At 44.2% G+C, this 20,912-nt stretch overlaps 1 protein-coding gene across 1 annotated transcript in view; it reads right to left on the minus strand.

Moving 5' to 3' along the window:
- The window catches only part of ARHGAP44 (Rho GTPase activating protein 44), a 208,936-nt gene extending 188,297 nt beyond the window's left edge, over positions 1-20,639 (minus strand). Inside the window, exon 1 of the mRNA XM_011933290.1 lies at positions 20,254-20,639. Within this exon, the coding sequence (XP_011788680.1) occupies positions 20,254-20,285 (32 nt within the window). The 5' untranslated portion in view covers positions 20,286-20,639. The remainder of the gene's footprint in view (positions 1-20,253) is intronic.
- Positions 20,640-20,912: the final 273 nt, after the last annotated feature.

The following is a 20,912-nucleotide window of genomic DNA, read 5'->3' on the forward strand; positions in this document are numbered from 1 at the left end:
CTGATATGGTCTGGCTGTGTCCCCACTCAAATCTCATCTTGAATTGTAGCTCCCTCAATTCCCACGTGTCCTGAGAGAAACCCAATGGGAGGTAACTGAATCATGGGATGGGTCTTTCCCATGTTGTTCTTGTCATAGTCAATAAGTCTCATGACGTTTGATGGTTATATAAAGGGGAGTTCCCCCGCACAAGCTCTCTTGCCTGCTGCCATGTAAGACACGCTTTTGCTTCTCCTTTACCTTCCACAATGATTGTGAGGCCTTCCCAGCCATGTGGAACTATGAGTCAACTAAACCTCTTTCCTTTGGGTATGTCTGTGTTAGCAGTGTGAGAACAGATTAATATAGTAAATTGGTACCAGGAGTGGGGCTCTGCTGTAAAGATACCTGAAAATGTGGAAGCGACTTTGGAACTGGGTAACAGGCAGAGCTGGAACAGTCTGGAGGACTCAGAAGAGTACAGGAAGATGTGGGAAAGCTTGGAACTTCCTAGAGACTTGTTGAATGGCTTTGACCAAATGCTGTTCATCTCAGATGGAGATGAAGAATTTGTTGGGAACTGGAATAAAGGTGACTCTTGCTATCTGTTAGCAAAGAGACACACAGCATTTTGCCCCTGACCTAGAGATCTGTGAAACTTTGAACTTGATAGAGATGATTTAGTGCATCTGGCAGAATACATTTCTAAGCAGCAAAGCATTCAAGAGGTAACCTGGGCGCTCTTAAAAGCATTCAGTTTTACGTATTTACAAAGACATGGTTTGGAATGGAAACTTACGTTTAAAAGGGAAGCAGAGCATAAAAGTTCATAAAATTTGCAACCTGATGATGCAAGAGAAAAGAAAAACACATTTTCTGAGGAGAAATTCAGGCCCACTGCAGAAATTAGCATAAGTAACAAGGAGCCAAATGTTAATCGCCAAGACAATGGAGAAAATGTCTCCAGGGCATATCAAAGGTCTTCATGGCAGCCCCTCCCATCATGGGTGTACAAGCCTAGGAGGAAAAAAAGATTTTGTGAGCCAGACTCTGGTTCATTTGCACTCCTTTGTACAGTCTCAGGACTTGGTTCCCTGCATCCCATCCATGGCTAAAAGAGGCCAATGTACAGCTCAGGCTGTAGCTTCAGAGGATGCAAGCTCCATGCCTTGGCAGCCTCCACATGATATTGAGCCTGTGGGTGCACAGAAGTCAAGAACTGAGGTTTGAAAACCTCCTCCTAGATTTCAGAGGATGTATGGAATGCCTGGATGTACAGGCAGAAGTGACAGGGCCTTCATAGAGAACCTCTGCTAGGGCAGTATGGAACGGAAATGTGAGGTTGGAGCCCACACAGAGTGCCACTAGGGCACTGCCTAGTGGATCTGTGAGAAGAGGGCCACCATCATCCAGAACCCAGAATGGTAGATCCACTGACTGCTTGTACCATGTGCCTGGAAAAGTTGCTCTCAATGCCAGCCCATGAAAGCAGCCAGAAGTGAGGCTGTAACCTGCAAAGCCACAAGGGCAGAGCTGCCCCAGGCTGTGGGAGCCATCTGTTGCATCAGTGTGTCCTGAATGTGAGACATGGAGTCAAAGGAAATAATTTTGGAACTTTAAGGTTTAATAACTGCCCTACTGGATTTCAGACTTGCATGAGGCCTGTAGTTTTTTTGTCTTGGTCAATTTCTCCCATTTGAAATGAGTATATTTACCCAATGCCTGTACCCCCATTGTAACCATTGTATCTGGGAAGTAACTAACTTGGTTTTGGTTTTACAGGCTCATAGGCGGAAGAGACTTGCCTTGTCTCAGATGAGACTTTAGACTGTGGACTTCTGAGTTAAAGCTGAAATGAGTTAACATTTTGGGCTGGGCACGGTTGCTCGTGCCTGTAATCCCAGCACTTTGGGAGGCCGAGGTGGGCGGATCACAAGGTCAGGAGATCAAGACCATCCTGGTTAACACGGTGAAACCCCAACTCTACTAAAAATACAAAAAATTAGCTGGGCTTAGTGGTGGGCGCCTATAGTCCCAGCTACTCAGGAGGCTGAGGCAGAAGAATGGCGTGAACCCGGGAGGCGGAGCTAGCAGTGAGCCAAGATCACACCACTGCACTCCAGCCTGGGTGACAGAGTGAGACTCTATCTCAAAAAAAAAAAAAAAAAGACTTTGGGGGACTGTTGGGAAGGCATGGTTTATTTTGAAATGTGAGGACATGAGATTTGGGAGGGGCCGGGGTGGAATAATATGGCTGGGCTGTGTCCCCACCCAAATCTCATCTTGAATTGTAGCTCCCATAATTCCCACAGGTTGTGAGAGGGACCAAGTAGGAGGCAGCAGAATTATGGGGGTGGGTCTTTCCCATGCTCTGCTTGTGATAGTGACCACATCTCACAAGATCTGATAGTTTCATAAAGGGGAATTTCCGTGCACACACTCCTTTGCCTGCCACCATGTAAGACCTGCCTTTGCTTCTCCTTTGCCTTCTGCCATGATTGTGAGGCCTCCCCAGCCATGTGGAACTGTGAGTCAATTAAAGCTCTTTCCTTTAAAAATTACCCAGTCTGGGGTGTGTGTTTATTAACAGTGTGAGAACAGACTAATACATCCTCTACATCTGGTTCTCCCCTCTGGATGCTGAGTGATCACCTTAAAACCCAAGCCTGACCTTGCTATTCCCATTTAAAATAATAACAATGGCAATTCACAGTCACTGAGGACTTACTCTGTCTCAGGAACTATTCCTCAGCCCTCCTGTCTGCTCAGCACTGCTCCGATTCAATGCTTCAATTCCACTTTATGTGTATTAATGCATATAAGTGTCAATAAAATTAATTAGGAGGCCATTATGCTGAGATGACATGGTTCCTGTGCCTTGGGTTCCTATGTAAGCAAACTGAAACTCAACCCAATATAAGCTGCAAAATGAAACTTAAACTTCACCAAACTGAAACTACCAACTAACCTCTAACTAGAGACTTTACCGAGCAAGAAACAGAAACTTACCTCTAACCAGACTTTCCACTTCCATCAATCAAATATTTTTTGTTTTGCTTCCATGACCCCTTATAAAAGTTTCCCTCTTACCCCTCATCAACAGAGCCCTGAACCGCTGGTGGTCTGGTGCTGCCCAATTCATGAATCCCTAAATGCTCAAATAAAGTCATGAAAATTTAAATGTGCCTAAGTTTATCTTTGAACGTAAGATAGATTTATTATTATCTGCATATTGCAGATAAGAAAATTGAGGCTGACAAAACCTAAATGGCTTGTCCACGGCTTTACAACTAGTAAGTGATAGAGCCAAAATATGTACCTATGGGAATCTGACATCAGAATCCATGCTCATAACTGAAAACTATGGGGAGAGGTCAAGTGGCCACTCAGTAATTTACCATTGGTTCTCAGATGGAATCCAAATCTGCACAACCGTGTCTTGTAAGTAGGGTGACCATACAATTCGCCCAGGTTTTCATCTGCTGTCCCCGGCATTATTAGTTACATAATCACTCTCAGAAATGGTCCCAGTTTGTATAATACATTAGATGGTCATCGTGTTTGCAAGCCTCACCCCAACTCCCAATGATATTCCAAACATGAAGAATCTATTTTACTTTCTTAAAAGAGACATACTGTATATCCCTTGGCAATCATATCTGCCATTCCCACTTTCCTTAGCCTGCTAACATGCTTCCCCCTTCAGGTCTCAGTCCTAGGACTTTCTTCCAAGCCCCACTAAAGCCAAACTCAATTATATTCTCATCATGCCATGAACACCTCATTTACCATCAAAGATACCACCTCTATTTTAAAGGCTTATTTAACTGCTTTCTAACCACCCTCATACTTCTAGCAGAGGACTTAGAACACAGCAGATATAGTGTACACCAGATTCCCCATCAGGAATAAAGGACTTACTCCCCCCTGCTAGGTAGAAATGCTGTCAGATGGCCACCCTTGGTCATCTGCCCTTTGCCACTGCCTCTGCTGAAGGTCACGCCACCTTTCAAGGGAAGGCCACAGGCAACAACTAATCAATGAAGAGGTTCAAAGGCTCAGTTTCCTTCTTCCCAACTCAGGATAACTCTGAACTCACCCCTAACGTGGAACCAGCTGAAGCCTTTGTGAAGACTGCATCACAGCTCAACTCCCTCTTCCTAGCCCTGCTTCCTTTCACTCCCTTCCACAGATACTGATGCTAAGAGCAACCCGTAGTAAACATGCTGCATGCTATTCTCAGTATCCACTTTGCAGAGACCCAAGCTGTGACAGCTAAGTGGTCAATAAATACCTGTTTAATGAAGGACATCTGTACTCAATAAGCTGCCACGTCTTATATACTTCTCTTAGCATATATGACTACGCAATTCATAGGTATGGCTTGAGAATGCTTTGAAGATAAAGACAATACACTAGGAACTACTAATAATTCTCATGCCAAAGTCAATTCCTGTTGGTACAGAAAAATCTTGGAGATTATGAAGGCATGACTATAAGCCAACAGACACATATTTAGCATGGAAAAACCTCAATTTAGGGGCCATAAAAATATCCATCTTTGACACTTTTTAGAAGAGCACATACAGTGTCTTCTTCATGCTCTTGATAAAGACATGTTTATGCTATTTGCAAAGCACTGTGGACACCAGTCAGGACACAGAGATAAGGAAACCCCAATCCCTGCAAAGACACACAGCTTCTAGTTGAGTAAGGAAAACTGAACCGACAGCAACTAAAAATCAAGGCAGGAAAAAATAAGTGGTGTAAGAAAATGAGCGGAGTGCTGTGGAAGCACCAAGAAAGAAACAATGCTTTCCCCTTCTCAGTTCTAGGACCTTCTTCCAACTCCCTACTACAGCCAAACTCAATTATATTCTCATCATGCCATGAACACCTCATCTACCACCAAAGATACCACCTCTATTTTAGTGGCGTATTTAATTGCTTTCTAACCACCCTCATACTTCTAGCAGGGAACTTAGAACATAGCAGATATAGTGGACACCAGATTCCCATTCAAGAATGAAGGAAGAGGCTAGGAAGGGGGGGATGTCTGAATTGCACTCTGAGAATGACTTTGACAAGCAGTTCTTGAGTCTCTTCTACGTCCACATTCCAGACACTGTGCTGGGGATGTACAGATTAGTACCAGAGACAGATGTGTGCAGAAGTATAACTAGAACACAATACACCAAGTTTTATACCTCAGGGTGAACCAGCACTCTTGAATCTGAAAGAACAGCTTTGACAAATGGAAAGGAGAGGCAACGGCTTGATCAAAGGTCAAAGTGTTGAATGCTAAGGGGGAATACTTGAACTTCACTGAAGCACAATCTCCATGACACATCCTACAAACTCTAGTTTGAAGAATGGGTATCCCATGAAAAACAGTATTCACGCTCAAAATGCTGGCTTCAGCCAGGTCACAGTGGATAAGGCTGTTTAACTGAACGCTTTCTTCCTCCTTTCTTCCCATGAAACTCCGATTCGTCCAGGTATCCATCCCTTCGCCACGAAGGTCTCCCAACTTAGGCGAGGCTATCCCCGCGTCCAACTCCAGATGGGGTCTTGATGGATCTTAGCCAGTCATTGTAATAGTACTTTCTGGCCTCAAAGACAGAAGCACGGGCGCCATCAGACCTCTGCAACCCCTCCCTCCAGCACGTGCTAATGGTCAATAGTAAACGTGTGAAATAAATTGGCCTAGACTAGAGGGAAGCGCGCTTATTCCATGATCAGGACCACTTGGGCTGCTTCTTTGTCTCCTCTTTGGTTTGTGAACGTGGAAGCAAATAACCTAATTGCAGCAAACACCTGTATTTTGACAGTGAAACAGGCCAAGACACAGACGAAGGCTAAGCAAAGAAAAATGGAGAGAAAGATAGCATCTGACCTACTGACAAGGCACCCGGACTCTTCCTACCTTTGGATGCCCTATCATCCCAGAATAAAAGTTCCCTTATTGTTTAAGCGACTCTAAATTATGGCATCTGTTATTTTAACTGAAAGCAATCCAAGAGATACAAATGATCACGAGTTTTCTTAACTGCAGAACTTCTTAGAACCTTAAATACAAATATAGCTTGTAAATTTCTAAGATAAATTTATAGTATGCAGTATTTCCAACAGTGCTAGGATTTTTTTCCCCACAGAATGAAACTTGAAAAAGAAGGAAAATTACATTCTTCAGTTCATGTATTCAAAAATATGGTCTGGGCTGTGTTGTGGGAAGTCAGAGGAAGAAGAGATTCAGGGCAAGAACACAAGGAAAGGAGTCCCTGTAAAAGTCAATGCTAGAGAAGCAGACTATAATTAAGATACAGAAATTTAAAAAGCAAGAGGCCTAGATGGGAGGATCATTTGAGCCCAGGAAGTCGAGGATACAGCGAGCTATGACCCATACCACTGCACTCCAGCCTGGGCAACAGAGTGAGACACTGTCTCTAAAATAAAATTTAAATAAATTAAAAAGGAGAAATAGATAAAATATAATTTTGGTAGGAGATAAAAATGGACTTCTTTGGGGGCCAGGCATGGTGGCTCACGCCTGTAATTCCAGCACTCAGGGAGGCAGAGGCAGGTAGATCGCTTGACGTCAAGAGTTCATGACCAGCCTGGCCAACATAGTGAAACCCCATCTCTACTAAAAATACAAAAATCGGCCGGGCATGGTGGCTCACGCTTATAATCCCAGCACTTTGGGAGGCCGAGGCAGGCAGATCACCTGAGGTCAGGAGTTCGAGACCAGCCTGGCCAACACAATGAAACCCCATCTCTACTAAAAATACAAAACTTAGTTGGGCATGGTGGCAGTCGCCTGTAATCCCAGCTACTCGGGAGGCTGAGGCAGAAGAAATACTTGAACCCGGGAGGCGGAGGTCGCAGTGAGCCGAGATCGCGCCACTGCACTTCAGCCTGGGTGACAGAGCTAGACGCCACCTCAAAAAAAAAAAAAAATTAGCCAGGCATGGTGGCACATGCCAGTAGTCCCAGTTATTTGGGAGGCCGAGGCACAAGAATCACTTGAACCTAGGAGGTGGAGGTTGCAGTGGATGGAACCCACATCGCTGCACTCCAGCCTGGGCGACAGAGGGAGACTTCGTATCAAAAAAAAAAAAGAAAAAAGAATGGACTACTTTCAATGCCAGGAAACACACTAAATCAGTAAGTAGAACCCCGGCAAACTGATCAAGGTGGAGTCTTTGATGTCACTGATTAAGGGCCTGGTCAACAACTGGGCATGTTAAACAGCACCGTCCCCTTCCTGTCCTCAGGCCAAGAGTCTGATTCTCCTTTTGCACTCTGCCTCTCCTCACTGCTGTCATTGCAGACTGTCAATCAAAAGAACTCCTATTCTCCCACTGCTTCCAAGTGAAGATCGGACTTAAACAACTAGATTGTCATATGTGAATCACCTGAGTGACTCAACGACAGAAAAGAATTTTGAAGCAACCCCTTTGCCAGTGGCCTCTGACGAGGCTGTCCTTCGCCCTACAGCAGGGACACTCTGTGGTCACCCCCAGGCCGTACTGTCCAGCTCTTCCCTTTGATTTTTTTAACTATCCCCACCCTTCCCAAAACTCCTTTTGTGCTAAAATTAGCTCAAGCCTATTTCTGCTGCTGCAGCCAGAGAACCCTAACCGATTATGGGGGAACCAGCAAATTTCAAGTATGTGTCATGCAGACCAAGTCTCGAAATGTTATGTCTTTAAAATTAGTAGCAATGACCTAAAAGGCTATTAGCATATCATTTTCCAATGGCAGACTATTTTATCCTAGAAAATGAGATCTGACATGATGTACCTTCCAGAACATTAAAGATAAGAGGTTTCTCACATTTAAAACCAGGAGCCGAGGCAACTTGAAACATATTTGTACTTAGACATTTCAGGGCCCCAAATTTAAAATAAAATACCATTCTAAGAAATTCTGACTACAGTTGTCTACTTTGAGTCCTGGAAGCTTTTTTTTTTCTCTCTCTCTTCAATAAAATACACGTTTATTTTAAGAAATCTGGAAGTTAAAGAAAAGCATAAGCAGCAGAAATCAAATCACTCATAATCCTGCCCAGAGATAACATTTTATGCTTAATCTTCTAGTCTTTCCTGATTTCCTTCCAGACTTTTCTATGCATTTTTTAAAATACTGTACAATCTTAACCCTGTACGCACTCATATATCCTGTTTCCTTATCGTAAACATATCTCTCAGCCCTTAGACATTTTTCTGAATGTCATAAAAACACTAATAGTTACAATTGTGTAAATGTACCAGAATTTACTTAATCATTCCATTAATATTAGGTATTTAATTTTTTATGCTTCCTTCCCTACTGCAGAGTCATTAAAGTACAGTGATGAAAAATATCAATGTCAGAGCCAGCATTTCTGGAAGCAAATCTCAAACCACTTCCCTCACCAACTATGCAACCAACAGCAACAAGGCACTCACCTGCTCTGAGACTTGTGTAGAAAACGGGGGAGACACCAGAACCTACTCTTAAGAGGGATTCTTAAGAGTATCTACTCTTAGGGGAACCTACTCTTAAGAGGGAGGATAAAACAGGAAGGCCTGTGCCGTACTGCACAGGTGTCCGTCAGAGAACGCTCCTAAACGGCATGTATGAACACCAGGCCAGTGTGCACACACATCTGCAAAGGCAACAGTGTGCACGAGATTCTAAGCAGTGTGCTAAAAGCTCTGTCCACTTTTCACATTCCTTTCTGAGATTGTATGTTTTCAGGTCCTTGTTTGGTTAACGTGTTACACAGGAGTCTGTAGGGGCTTTTGCAGACAAACTGCTGTCTCTCAGCATAGAGCTGCAAAGAACTTTCTCTTACCTTTTCTGCTGAAATTGCAATAAAAAACCAAGTGAAAGAATCTTCTATTGGCAGAAATTTCGCTTGATGCTCCCGGTGGTTAAGGGTATATACAAGACACTCAATTATCTTAAATGAATGTGACATTTTTATTTTTATTCAAGTCTTGAGCAGTTAATTAGCATTTCTAAAACCACCTAAACTGAAGTAACTTTGAGGGACTCTGAGGCAGCAGAAATAACAAGATTAGGGAGAGAGGAGCAGGACAGACATTTGCCTACGACTGACCTACTTAGGCCCTGGGTTCAAATCCGGCTCTGCCGCTTTTAGCCTCTATTTCCCCATCTGTGAAATGGAGCTGTAAATAGTCCCTTTCACAGAGATGTTGCAATGAGTGAATTAAAATAATGCTTATAAACTGCATAACCTAGTTCCTGTGGCTTCTGTGGCTTCATTTCTTTTGGCCGGTATCAGGATTGCTTTCTACTTTGAGAGTAGAAGTGGCAGGTGTCACTTCCAGAAGAAATATTCACAGCCAGGATATAACTTCTCACATCCTCATTTACAGCCTCCGCCATCACTGCCCCATATGTGGAACTGAGCCCACAGCAGCCTGGGTCTGAGAAGAGCTGCCTCTAACCCTCCACTGGCCAATGCTGTAAGCAGCTGAGATTTGGGGGCTTTTGTTACAGCAGCTTAAGCTAGACTGAAACTGAGTGATACAATCACTGTCAGTCACAGTGGGTATTCAATGAGTGAAACCATTACAATTACTGATACCTCAAGGCACTGCCTTCAGGCATGCTCTTGGCTAAATACAGAAAAACTGGGTTTGATTTGGGAAAAGACGACAAATGGGTATCAATTTCAAGTTGTAATTTTCAGGTAATGAGGAATACAAATGTAACAAAATGAATGCTTCATGTCAAAGACACTTTCAGCACAGCAAGGAATACTGGTAATAACTGTCATTTATTGAGTGCTTATTACAACCAGGGGTTATTCTAAGGATGTTGTATTTATTATCTTACTTAATCTTGACAAGAACCCCATAAAGTAGATGCCATTCCAGTACGGTGGGATAATTTCTGTTCTCTTCATTATTCCTCTCCCTGTTGTAGAAAGGGCTCAAAATAAAAAATTAATTTTCTTGGGCTGGGCACGGTGGCTCACACCTGTAATCCCAGCACTTTGGGAAGCTGAGGTGGGTGGATCTCCTGAGGTCAGGAAGACCAGCCTGGCCAATATGGTGAAACCTGTCTCTACTGAAAATACAAAAATTAGCCTGATATGGTGGCAGGTGCCTGTAATCTCAGCTACTCGGGAGGCTGAGGCAGGAGAATTGCTTGAACCCGGGAGGCGGAGTTTGCAGTGAGCATATCTGAACGTCGGAGGGTAGGGCAGGGCAGAGAGGACTGCAGATTCAAGAGACAGTCATGCACAGTGGAAGCAGAAAGAAGACTGCTGGAGATTCAACAGGAGTAGAAGCTTCCTGTCTCCAGTCATATCCAGGGTACCAGGGAGGGCCCATGAAAAGTAAACATAAGTGACGTTTGTGATTTCCAGACCCAGGCATCTAAGAGCCAGTATACCACTTCTATATTCTCTTTTACCTTTAGCACTGACTGAAAACCACATACTGAGATTTTGAGGTGGAGGGGAAGATGGATAGACTAGATTCCAGAATCACACACTGGGGAGGAGAGCTGTCCATGGGAGTCCTCCTGACTTACATCACATTCACATGAGCTTAAAGGAAGCTTTTGCTATGTTAAGTCCCTGAAATTCCAGAGCTCATGCATTATCATAGCAGAGCCTAACCTATCCTAATACCACATGGAAGACTGAAGACCAGGAAAAGAACAAAGTAAACCCAGGGAAATCAGGAGGAAAGAATTAGAAAAAAACAGAATTTACTAGAAAACATATATGCTGATCAAAAGCTAATGAGAAAGAAATCTAAATGAGAATAGCCTAAACCTAAGAGCTGACTGGGGTAGGGAGAGAACTTCCTCAGGGGCAAAACTTATCAAAGGGAAAAAGAGAATTGTAAATTAGGAACGACAATGGAAATACAACGATATACTCAAAAAGATTCTATTAAATTTTAAAATCATAATATAATGAATGTTTTTCTATCAAATATGTTATTCAAACTGACTCAAGAAAAGATAGACAACATGAACAGTCCAATAACCATTCAAGGAATCTGGAAAACTGTCAAAGAACGACATCTACAAAATACCCTTGGAAAGTTGTTTTTATCTTCAAAGAACGAGTACTTCTCCATCTTACCATTCTATAGGAACAAAAAGAACACTGAACGACTCATTTTACACAATTAACAAAACATGACAGATATGGGCGGAAAAAAAATCAAATGCTTTCGTTTATGAATGCTGAATGCCAACATCCTAAATAATAAATTAAATCAAGCAGTATAGAAAAACATGAATGCACCACAGTCAAGATTAATTGCAGGAAAGCAAGGAGAGCTCAATATCAGAAAATCTATTGAGGTTCAAGCACCCAAAACACAAGCTCCTCATGGGTACTGACTCTATCATTGATGTATCAGTGAAGCCTGGAACATAAGAGTGCCCAGTAAATACATATGGAATAAATTATTGAGTGATATTAAAACCCAGGAAAAAAACACATTGTGATTATCTGCAAAGGCCATGATAAATCAAATTTAAGTTCGATGTAAAAAAAAAAAAACTCAAAGTAAAATAATAAAATTATGCAATATGTAACATAATTAAAAAACAAAACATCTCAAACCAATCATCATGTATTTTAATTGAGGTTAATGAGACATGAATGCCCACATATTGCCACACTATTTTAACACTGTTCTATAAGTCCTAGGCAACACAATTAGATGAGAAAATAAGATGAGTATAAACACTACAGAGTAAAATATAAAATTATTATTTGCAGAAGATATGATTGTGTGCCTGGAAAATCCCACAGACTTAATGTTTTTAAAAAAAAGTATTTAAAAGTAATGAGATAATTCATGAAGGCAGCTGTTAAGATAATTACATAAAAATCAACAACATTGCTATATTCCAGCAATAAAGAGGAAGAAAAAATATATAATTTAAGAAAAGATTCAAATCACTGCAGCTACAGTAACAACACTGATAAATTACCTATAAGTAAAAGCAAAATTGTATAGGAGCGAAACGGAAAAAACTACTTTTATAGGATTATAAATAGATTGGAATAAACATGCCCTATTCCCAGATGAGAATTCTCATTATACTCAATATTGTAAAAATGTCCATTTTTCTCCATCTTAATATATACTTTTAAAAAGTAATACTGAGAGACAATAAACAAATGAGCACAGTCAAGAAAACTGATCAACTTTCTTTCATAATAGAGCAATTTGGAGGTTAACTGTGGTTAAGACACAGCAAGATCCTTAGGCAAAGGCTGTTTAGCTCTAAAGACCCAGGAGCGGCCGGGTTGAAGCTGAGCTGAGGAGTTCAGCCTGACTCCACTCCCCGCCAATGGATGGGCTCTCATGATAAGGATTAACCCACCACTGCTTATCTGGGTGGCTGAGTCTGTCTTAAATTCCTGCCAGAACCAACAGACAAGAAAACAAACTAGAAATCCTAGAAAAAGATAAAAGTAGATGAAATGTTTTAGTACATAATGATGATGATATTTCAATACGGTGGGTATGAATTACACTACTCAATAGCGGGGTAATCAATTTTAAAAAGCCTAAGTATTATACCTAAGCCATGTCGTACATCAAAATCAATAACTGACATATTAGAGATCTGAAGGTAAAATGAAATTATTATAAACAGTAATAAAAATGTATGCATATTTATATAATCTGCATATTGGCAAAGTATCCCCAAACATAACATTGAAGAACAGACCACAAATAGATAGACTTAAGATCACAAAATGTTAAATTTATATATGGCCAAAAAAAAAAAGACATACAACAAAAATTTTTTAAACTTGTAGGGAGATGTGTGTGACAAAGCATATATATGCTTAATATATTAAAAATTACCTTAACATCAATAAGAAAACAATTGTGAACATGGCTTTAGAAAAATGGGGCAAAGACAAATGCAGGCAATTTAGAAAAGGCAACTCATGTCAAGAGAACTTTAAAAATGTTCAGCCTCAAGGCCAGGCGCGCTGGCTCACGCCTGTAATCCCAGCACTTTGGGAGGTCGAGGCGGGCAGATCACGAGGTCAGGAGATCTAGACCATCCTGGCTAACACAGGGAAACCCTGTCTCCACTAAAAATAAAAAATAATAATAATAAAAAAAATTAGCCGGGTGTGGTGGCAGGCACCTGTAGTCCCAGCTACTCGGGAGGCTGAGGCAGGACCAGGAGGCAGAGCTTGCAGTGAGCCAAGATCATGCCACTGCACTCCAGCCTGGGTGACAGAGTGAGACTTCATCTCAAAAAAAAAAAAAAAAATTCAGCCTCACTAGAAAATAAAAGAGGTGGGGCCAGGTAGGGTGTTGCACACCTGTAATACCAGCACTTGGGGAGGCTGAGGATGGAGGATCGCTTGAGCACAGGAGTTCAAGGCTACAGTGAAAGTAGTGTGTGTGTGTGTGTATAATATACACACTCACAGTCTTAAAAATTCACATATTCTTTGACCCAGCAATTACATTTCTAAGACTTCATCGTAAGAAGCTAAATTCATGAGAAATATTTGCTAAGTGAATAGCAAAAGAAAATGAGTTAACTACAGTGGAATATTATATAGCCTTGAAAAATTATGTTGGGGATTAACAGTTACTGACATGGGATCATATCCAAGATGTAATATGAAGGAAAAAAAAGAGCTTACAAAACAGTATACAGAGTATGGTCTCTACACTTTTTAAAGAATATATATATATATACTTCTCAAAAACTGAAAGACTATATCCAAAATATTAACTATGGTCTCTGGATAATGAGATTATAGGTGATTTTTTTTTCCTTTTAGCCCATCCATAAGTTTACGATTTTTCTACCATAAACAAATATTACTTACATAACCAAAATGAAGGTTAAAAAAAGTAAATTGAATTCTGTGGGAAAATAAACATTTATTCTAAAAATAAGCGCTAAAGTTGGAAAATGAAAGCAAAACATCTGCTTCCTGGACAGAAAAAGGAATTTGAAATTGCTAGACAGCCACAAGCTTCCCAAAGGCGGTGGAGTTCCAGGTGCCGGCTCAATAGGGTGCCCCACGCCCCAAGGAAAAGGCCTGACTCTCTGACTCTCCCCCACAACCTCCTGCCTGATCTACAACTACATCCACACAGAGCTGAAGCATAATTGTATTATTTGCTGTCTTTATCAAATAGCATTTGAAATAATCTGCCCTTGATTACTAATAAAAGGGATACTTACTAATCCCGTCTAAAAGGAATGACTATAAATTACCAGTATATTCGTATGGCTCCTGATTTGCTTTCTCTAGAGAAAAAAAAAAAGAAAAAAAAATGGTTCTTTTTGCTCATCACTAAAAAAAAAATCATTGATAAATTTCTCTGATGGAGACAAAATGGAAAGGAATATGATTAATTGCTATTTAAGAGCATGGCTTCCTCACAATGACTTGCAGGTCTGGGATAACGGAATTCGGCAGGAAATCTAGGCAGCTTCGGGCTGACTGCTGAGAGCAGCTGAGCAGAAGGTGAAACCCAGCAGATCCACACAGTAAGGATCTTAGAAGATAAGAGCAAAGAATATTCTCTTCAGATTTGCTAGCCCAGTAATCAGTGGGTTAGTACACTCTGTTATCTTTCACATATATACAGCACAACAGGCAACAAAGCCTGGGCTTCCATCAAACTCTAATGAAAAACTTTGCTCTGAGACCCAATGTGCACAGCGCTCCTTGGGGGACAGGTTTGGGTCTGCCCAGCCCTGCTGGGCTAACAGGAAGCCCATGGCAGGGCCTGTGTTGGTCTGGCAGGTCTAACCCATTGTAAGGGAAATAGAAGGGAAGGAACAAAGCAGTACAAAGCCAAATTTGGAATTGGTTCTGATTTTCCTCTAATGTCCTATTCATTGGGTCATGGCTCTCAGAAGGGCTACTACAAGGCAGGGCAATGTCTCAGAGAAACCTTCAAGGAAAAGATCCTCACTGACTTTGGCAGCTTGGGCCCAAACAAAAATGTCTGCAGCACCAGTGCTCCTAGAGGCTGCTGCGGCCTCAGCATCCAGCTCCCAGGCTCCCCACCACTGGCTAATGCCTGGGTCTCTGCAGCTGAATTCCAAGAGCTGCACAGCAGCAAGGATACTTGCAAAGCTGTGCATCAGAAACCAAGCCTGCTTTGCAATGTACGCAAAGCAGTCAAGGAATAGAACACAGAGCTCCAGGGACAAAACTTTGTCTTCACTCCCCAACTCATAGCCTCTAAATCCACACACTTCAACCCAACCCAACCAGCCTTCTCCTTCCCGCACACGCACCGCTCCTCACCTACTCCCAGACACTTTGAACATCACCCACTTTAAACAACAGCATAAGCCTCACTTGGGCCATCACTGGGCAGTAGCTGCTGAAATCGTTTCTAAGAATCCTTTTCTACTTAGGAGGCCAACATTATTTTTGGAAGACTGAATGGGTGTTCAGTGACAAAGAACCACCTCAACCATTTGTTGGGCACTTCAGTGGACCAGGCTCCCTCCAACCTCCTGACAGCCCTCTGAGGATGGGACCGCTGTGAACCCCCTGTGCAGACTGGAAAAACAAACATCCTTCCCACCAGATCAAGGTGCCATTACTTCTTCCATTTTCTTTCTCTTAGTACGTCTCTTGGGTGCTAAATTTTAGCTCAGGGCTTTGCTCCACCCAACACCAACCAAATGTCACTTCCAAGAAAAATACTCTATGCCTTTTGGTATGCTTCTCACTCCAGCAAGCACTAGACTGTCTCGAAGGTAAAAAGAAAAATGCTGCCATCAATCAGGCATGAACCAAATTCTCCCTTAAATCTTGTTCCATCCTTCCAATGCCCAGCAGCGCAGCTGCTCCTTTCTCCTCTGACCACCATCACAACGTTCAAGAAACATGGTATTAGGAGCTTTCCCCATCTTTGAACTACTTCAAAAGACTCCCTCATCTATAGCTCATGGATCTTATTGTTCACTTATTCCATTGCCAAAGAATGACAGAGGACCTTCCACACAGGGCAGTATTAGGGCAGTTGTCCCTGCCTCCAAAGAGTTTAAAGTCTAGTAGGGAAAGTAAATGACAAAATATAAAAATTGTAATACAAGTGAGCCATTATAACCATAGCATGCGTTTAGAATACAGGTTCCTTTTTTTTTTTGAGATGGAGTCTCACTCTGTCGCCCAGGATGGAGCATAGTGGCACAACCTCAGCTCAATGCAACCTCCACCTCCCGGGTTCAAGCGATTCTCCCGCCTCAGCCTCCCCAATAGCTGGGATTACAGGCGCCTGCCACCATGCCCAGCTAATTTTTGTATTTTTAGTAGAGACAGGGTTTTGCCATGTTGGCCAGGCTGGTCTCGAACTCCTGACCTCAGGTGATCCACACTCCTTGGCCTCCCAAAGTGCCGGGATTACAGGTGTGCCCCACGGTGCCCAGCCTAGAATGCAGGTTCCAAGCAAACAGGAATTTTGTTTGCCCTGTACTGCAATACTCCCTGAACCAGAGCAATGTCTGGCACACAGTAGGTATCTACTAAATGTACATATGCCATAGTGCATATAATTCAATAACACTCAGAACATTTGCCCAGATATACTTGTAGCTACTATTTATTAAGCATTTTCTAGTGCTGAGCACTGCTAGGTACTTTTCACAGCATCTTTTTTTTTTTTTTTTTTTGAGACGGAGTCTCGCTCTGTCGCCCAGACTAGTGCAAGTGGTGCAATCTCTGCTCACTGCAAGCTCCGCCTCCCGGGTTCACGCCATTCTCCTGCCTTAGCCTACCGAGTAGCTGGGACTACAGGCGCTTGCCACCACGCCCAGCTAATTTTTTGTATTTTTAGTAGAGACGGGGTTTCACCATGTTTTTCAGGATGGTCTCGATCTCCTGACCTCGTGATCTGCCTGCCTCGGCCTCCCAAAAGTGCTGGGATTACAGGCGTGAGCCACCGCGCCTGGCCACTTTCCACAGTGCCTCATGTTATCACTGCAGTTTCCACATTACCACAGTACAATCCTTATTACTCCCATTTTGCAAGTTAGAAAATTAATGTGCAGAGAATTAAGCTTAGGATTCCATAGTCAGCAACAAACTATACCTGTCCCAGGGGAAAGCCTGTGCTCCTAACCATGAGGCACACAGTGGCCAGGGAGTGCCTCCCAAAACGACGGACTGAAGTGAAGGGACAGAAAGGGGAAAGTTCAAAGCAGAAGGAACATGTGCAGACTAAGGAAACAGATCAAGGAGGGGCTGAAACTTTTCTCAGTTAAACACAATGGGTTTTATCAAATCTTTTCACAGTTGCTGACGCCCTCAATACGCCTTGGATGTAAGCACTTCAAGAGAAAGTACTAGTAACCCAACACAGTGTGTTTAAGTAGGGTAACTCCTACATTGTTAAAATGACTTGAAGTTTTATATTCAGAACTCCAGAAGCAACTTAGGGAAGGCGAGCCGTGAGGAAGGACTTTCAGTCCTCTTAGTCCTCCCTCAGAAAGAGGAAAACTTTAGAAACATACAAGGATAAAAATCAAGTGCTTTATAACTGCACACCTAAAGTCCAGATTCCAATCCTATGTGCTTCTGATTTAAGAAATTAACAAGCAATTGCGGGCTGTTTTACTCCAATACTCACAGGATCATAACCCAAAACATTCTCAATAATAGAAAAAATGCTGTGTCTCTCGCTGACCCTCATGGACCCCGGGGTAAGCCGTTTTAATCTAGGCAATAAACATCGATTGAGAGTCAGTAGCCTAAACGGCACTGCACTGTCTACACAGGCATACGACAGCAATCAATATATTCGGCTGGAAGCAGGCAGACAAGAAAATAAAAAATAAAAGCGTTTCAATCAGTGATGAGTGCTGTCCAGAAATGAAAAAATGATGAGCTGGAGGTAAAGAGGAGAGGAAGGGCCACTTGAAGGTCTTGGAACCAAGACTGAAATGATGAGAAAAAGCTACTTGGAAGGAGTACATTGTCAGCCAAGTAAAAAAAAAAAAAAAAATGGGTAAACATTAAAAACAAAACCCTCAAGGTGGATATGAGCTCAGTGTGTTTGGGGCAAGAAAGGCCACATGGCTAGAGCTCCATGAATGTGGAAAGAGTGGAAGAGATGAGAATGGGAAGAAAAAGAGTTAAGAAAAACAGCCAACCAAGGATGGTCCTGTAGGACCCTGGCAAGATGTGAGATGCTAAGCGCAATAAGGTGTCGCTGGAAGCTTTTCAGCAGCAAGGTCACACGAACTGGTTTTTGCTTTAAAAGGTTTGCTCTGGATTTCATCAAACGCGATACAGGCTGGCCTTCACCTGGCCCAGTGCACAACACAATGGCTACCAACGGAGAAAGGCAGAATTCAACCATATGCCAACATCCACCAGAGTCCCAACAAAGAAGAGGAAAGAACCTCTTGGTGACCAGCTGCTTGGACTTCCAAGAACGTGCTCTCAATACCTAAGACCACTTTTTCTGAAATCCAACCTCCCCTCACCATTTTGCATTCCCTCCACGGATGAGGCTGAAAAATAAGATATGATGCCATGGCACAAAAATTTCCCCCATTTCAAAACAGGTCCTGAAAAAATAGAATTGTGTTTCAGGAAGGCCAGGGAGGAGGCATAAACACGTTCTGAACATTTAGATTCTAGCACTGCACTGAAACCCCAAGACCCAGAGAAACCAGCCACTCAAGTCTAGTGTCAGGGGCCTCCTGGTCACTTGGCTGGTCTAAGGTGATGGTCAATGCCCGCCTGCAGGGTGATGAAGAAGCCAAGACATTAAATATGGGTCGGCTTGACTGTCATCTGCTAAACAACGAATACCAGGAAACACTATCTCGGCATCCAACACATCAAAAGGCAGTCCACGTGAGGCTATATCTGTGGCAATACCATGCCAGAAATCTGGGCTAATCTGACTCTGCTATTCATAAATTCCCCTCATGTTAAAGCACATGTGTTTGGGAAGGAAAAATGAATCCAAGTCAATTTTAGACATTGTTACTTGGAAACCATCTGGAGTCCCTGGAAGCATAAGAAGCCACCGCATCCCCTGCCCTCAAATGCCCACTGTAACTAGGGCAGTATGCTGAGATGGGAGTTCAGATGTCCCCTATTCCCCAGGGCTGTCCCCACCCCCATCCTACCAGGTGCCAGTTCAGGCTCCACTTCCCACCCAAGAAAGGTATTTGGTTTCTCCGTAAACCTAGTGGAGAGCCCTCGATGCGTTGAGCTTGCATTTGAACTGCACCCAAGGCTGGATTGTTTGCTTTCTGATTGCTTTAGAACTGCACACCTGAATTCCTTTGCCACAGCAGCAGCGGAAATCCCTCCCCAGGAGTACGGGTTCCAGGAAAAATCCCCTCTACCTAACGATCCTGTGTTCAGAGAATGTCTAATCTTGGGAGAGACCCACCAGGATTTTTATGTAACCTTAAAAGATGTTGGCACCCTGCAGAGCCGCTCCTGGAGTCCAGATGTAGCCCATTTTCATCGTGATGGCAGCAGGCAGGGTCTTGCAGCTTCCCCGGGCCTGACTCTTCTGATTGTGGGGCCTCTGTCCCCCTCCCCTACCTGGCTGCGATTCTCATCTTCCCGAGGACTTGGGCCTCGTTTTTGTAGCCTCCCTCCCTCCACTGAAATCTGTCTTAACACCAAGCAGGCAGCAACGCCATTCCACCAGCACCTTCCTTCCTCTCCCACCCCTCACTCTTTCCCCCAACCAAACGCCTTAAGAAACCCGGCCAGGAAAGTGATCCAGAATCTCGTACAGTCATAGTCCCTGAAAATAAACACGGCGGGAGGGGCAGGCCGACCAGGCCCAGCACTTTCCCTGGACCCGGGAGCAGCCCTGAACTCGGCGCAGGGGAGGGGAGGAAAGAGATCTCCGCAGACCGACTGCGGTTCAGCTGCCTCCAGCACAATCTGAGCAAACACCTGTTTCCAGGAAGATACGCGGCCAGAGGGAGAAGGGAGTCCCCGGGAAAGGCAGGGAGGACGAAGCGAAGGGGCAGCCGGGGACGCAGGTAAAGGATGCGTCACACTTTGCGCTTGGCAACCGGAGCCGGGAGCAGAAGGCGGCGCGTGTGAAGGGCTCCGGGGTATGGGAAGTTCAGGGAGGAGGGGTCGCGCCTGCGAGCAGCGCCTGAAGGGAGCTGCTGCAGGGGAAGGGACGGAAGGAAGGAGGACAGGAGGCCGGGCGGGATCCATCACCTGCGCGCCCCGGCGGATGCAGCCTCGCGGGCGCGCACTGGCCCCGGTGCCCGCGGGTGACCTACCTGCCCACCGTCTGGTTGGCCAGCTGGCGCATGCGATTGAACTGCTTCTTCACCGTGGCCCCGCTGCCGCGCTAGCCCAGAGCTTGGGGAAGGACGGAGCAGCCCGGAGCCCGCCGCAGGGTTACATGGCTCCCGCGCGGAGCCTCCGGGGCGACGGCGGCGGCACTGCGGAGCCTCCGGGAGCCGTCTGGCCCGTGCGCAGCTCCCTCCCGAGGGCACCGCCGCCTACTCCTCCTCCCGCCGCGCCGCCTCCTGCCGCATCCCCCTCACGCGCGCCACGCAATGCCCGGGGCAGAGCAATGCCCGGGGCCGCCCTTGGCACCGGCCCGCTCCGCCCGGGCTGCCTGCCCCAAGTCCCAGTCCGGCGCGGGGACCCCGGAGTCTCCGCAGGCTGGCTGGCCGGGTAGTCCCCGTGCGCCTGTGCGGAGAACGCCGTGCATGCCGGGACTTGTAGTTTCGCGCCCCGTGCCCACCTTTCCTCTGTCCAAAGTTTGCAAGGACAGTGGAGTGTGGAGGTGGAAGAAGGCAGCGTCCACAGCAGCTTTGCACTTTAGCGTTCAAGTAAGGGAAACGTTTTCCTGTTTTAAAAATGGCAAAGTGGGACCAAGAATACAACAGCAAATAAAGAAAGTGAGCATCTGTCTCTCATTGTATTTTTA

Source organism: Colobus angolensis, unplaced genomic scaffold (assembly GCF_000951035.1).
Source record: "Colobus angolensis palliatus isolate OR3802 unplaced genomic scaffold, Cang.pa_1.0 Scaffold125, whole genome shotgun sequence".
NCBI classification, from domain to species: domain Eukaryota; kingdom Metazoa; phylum Chordata; class Mammalia; order Primates; family Cercopithecidae; genus Colobus; species Colobus angolensis.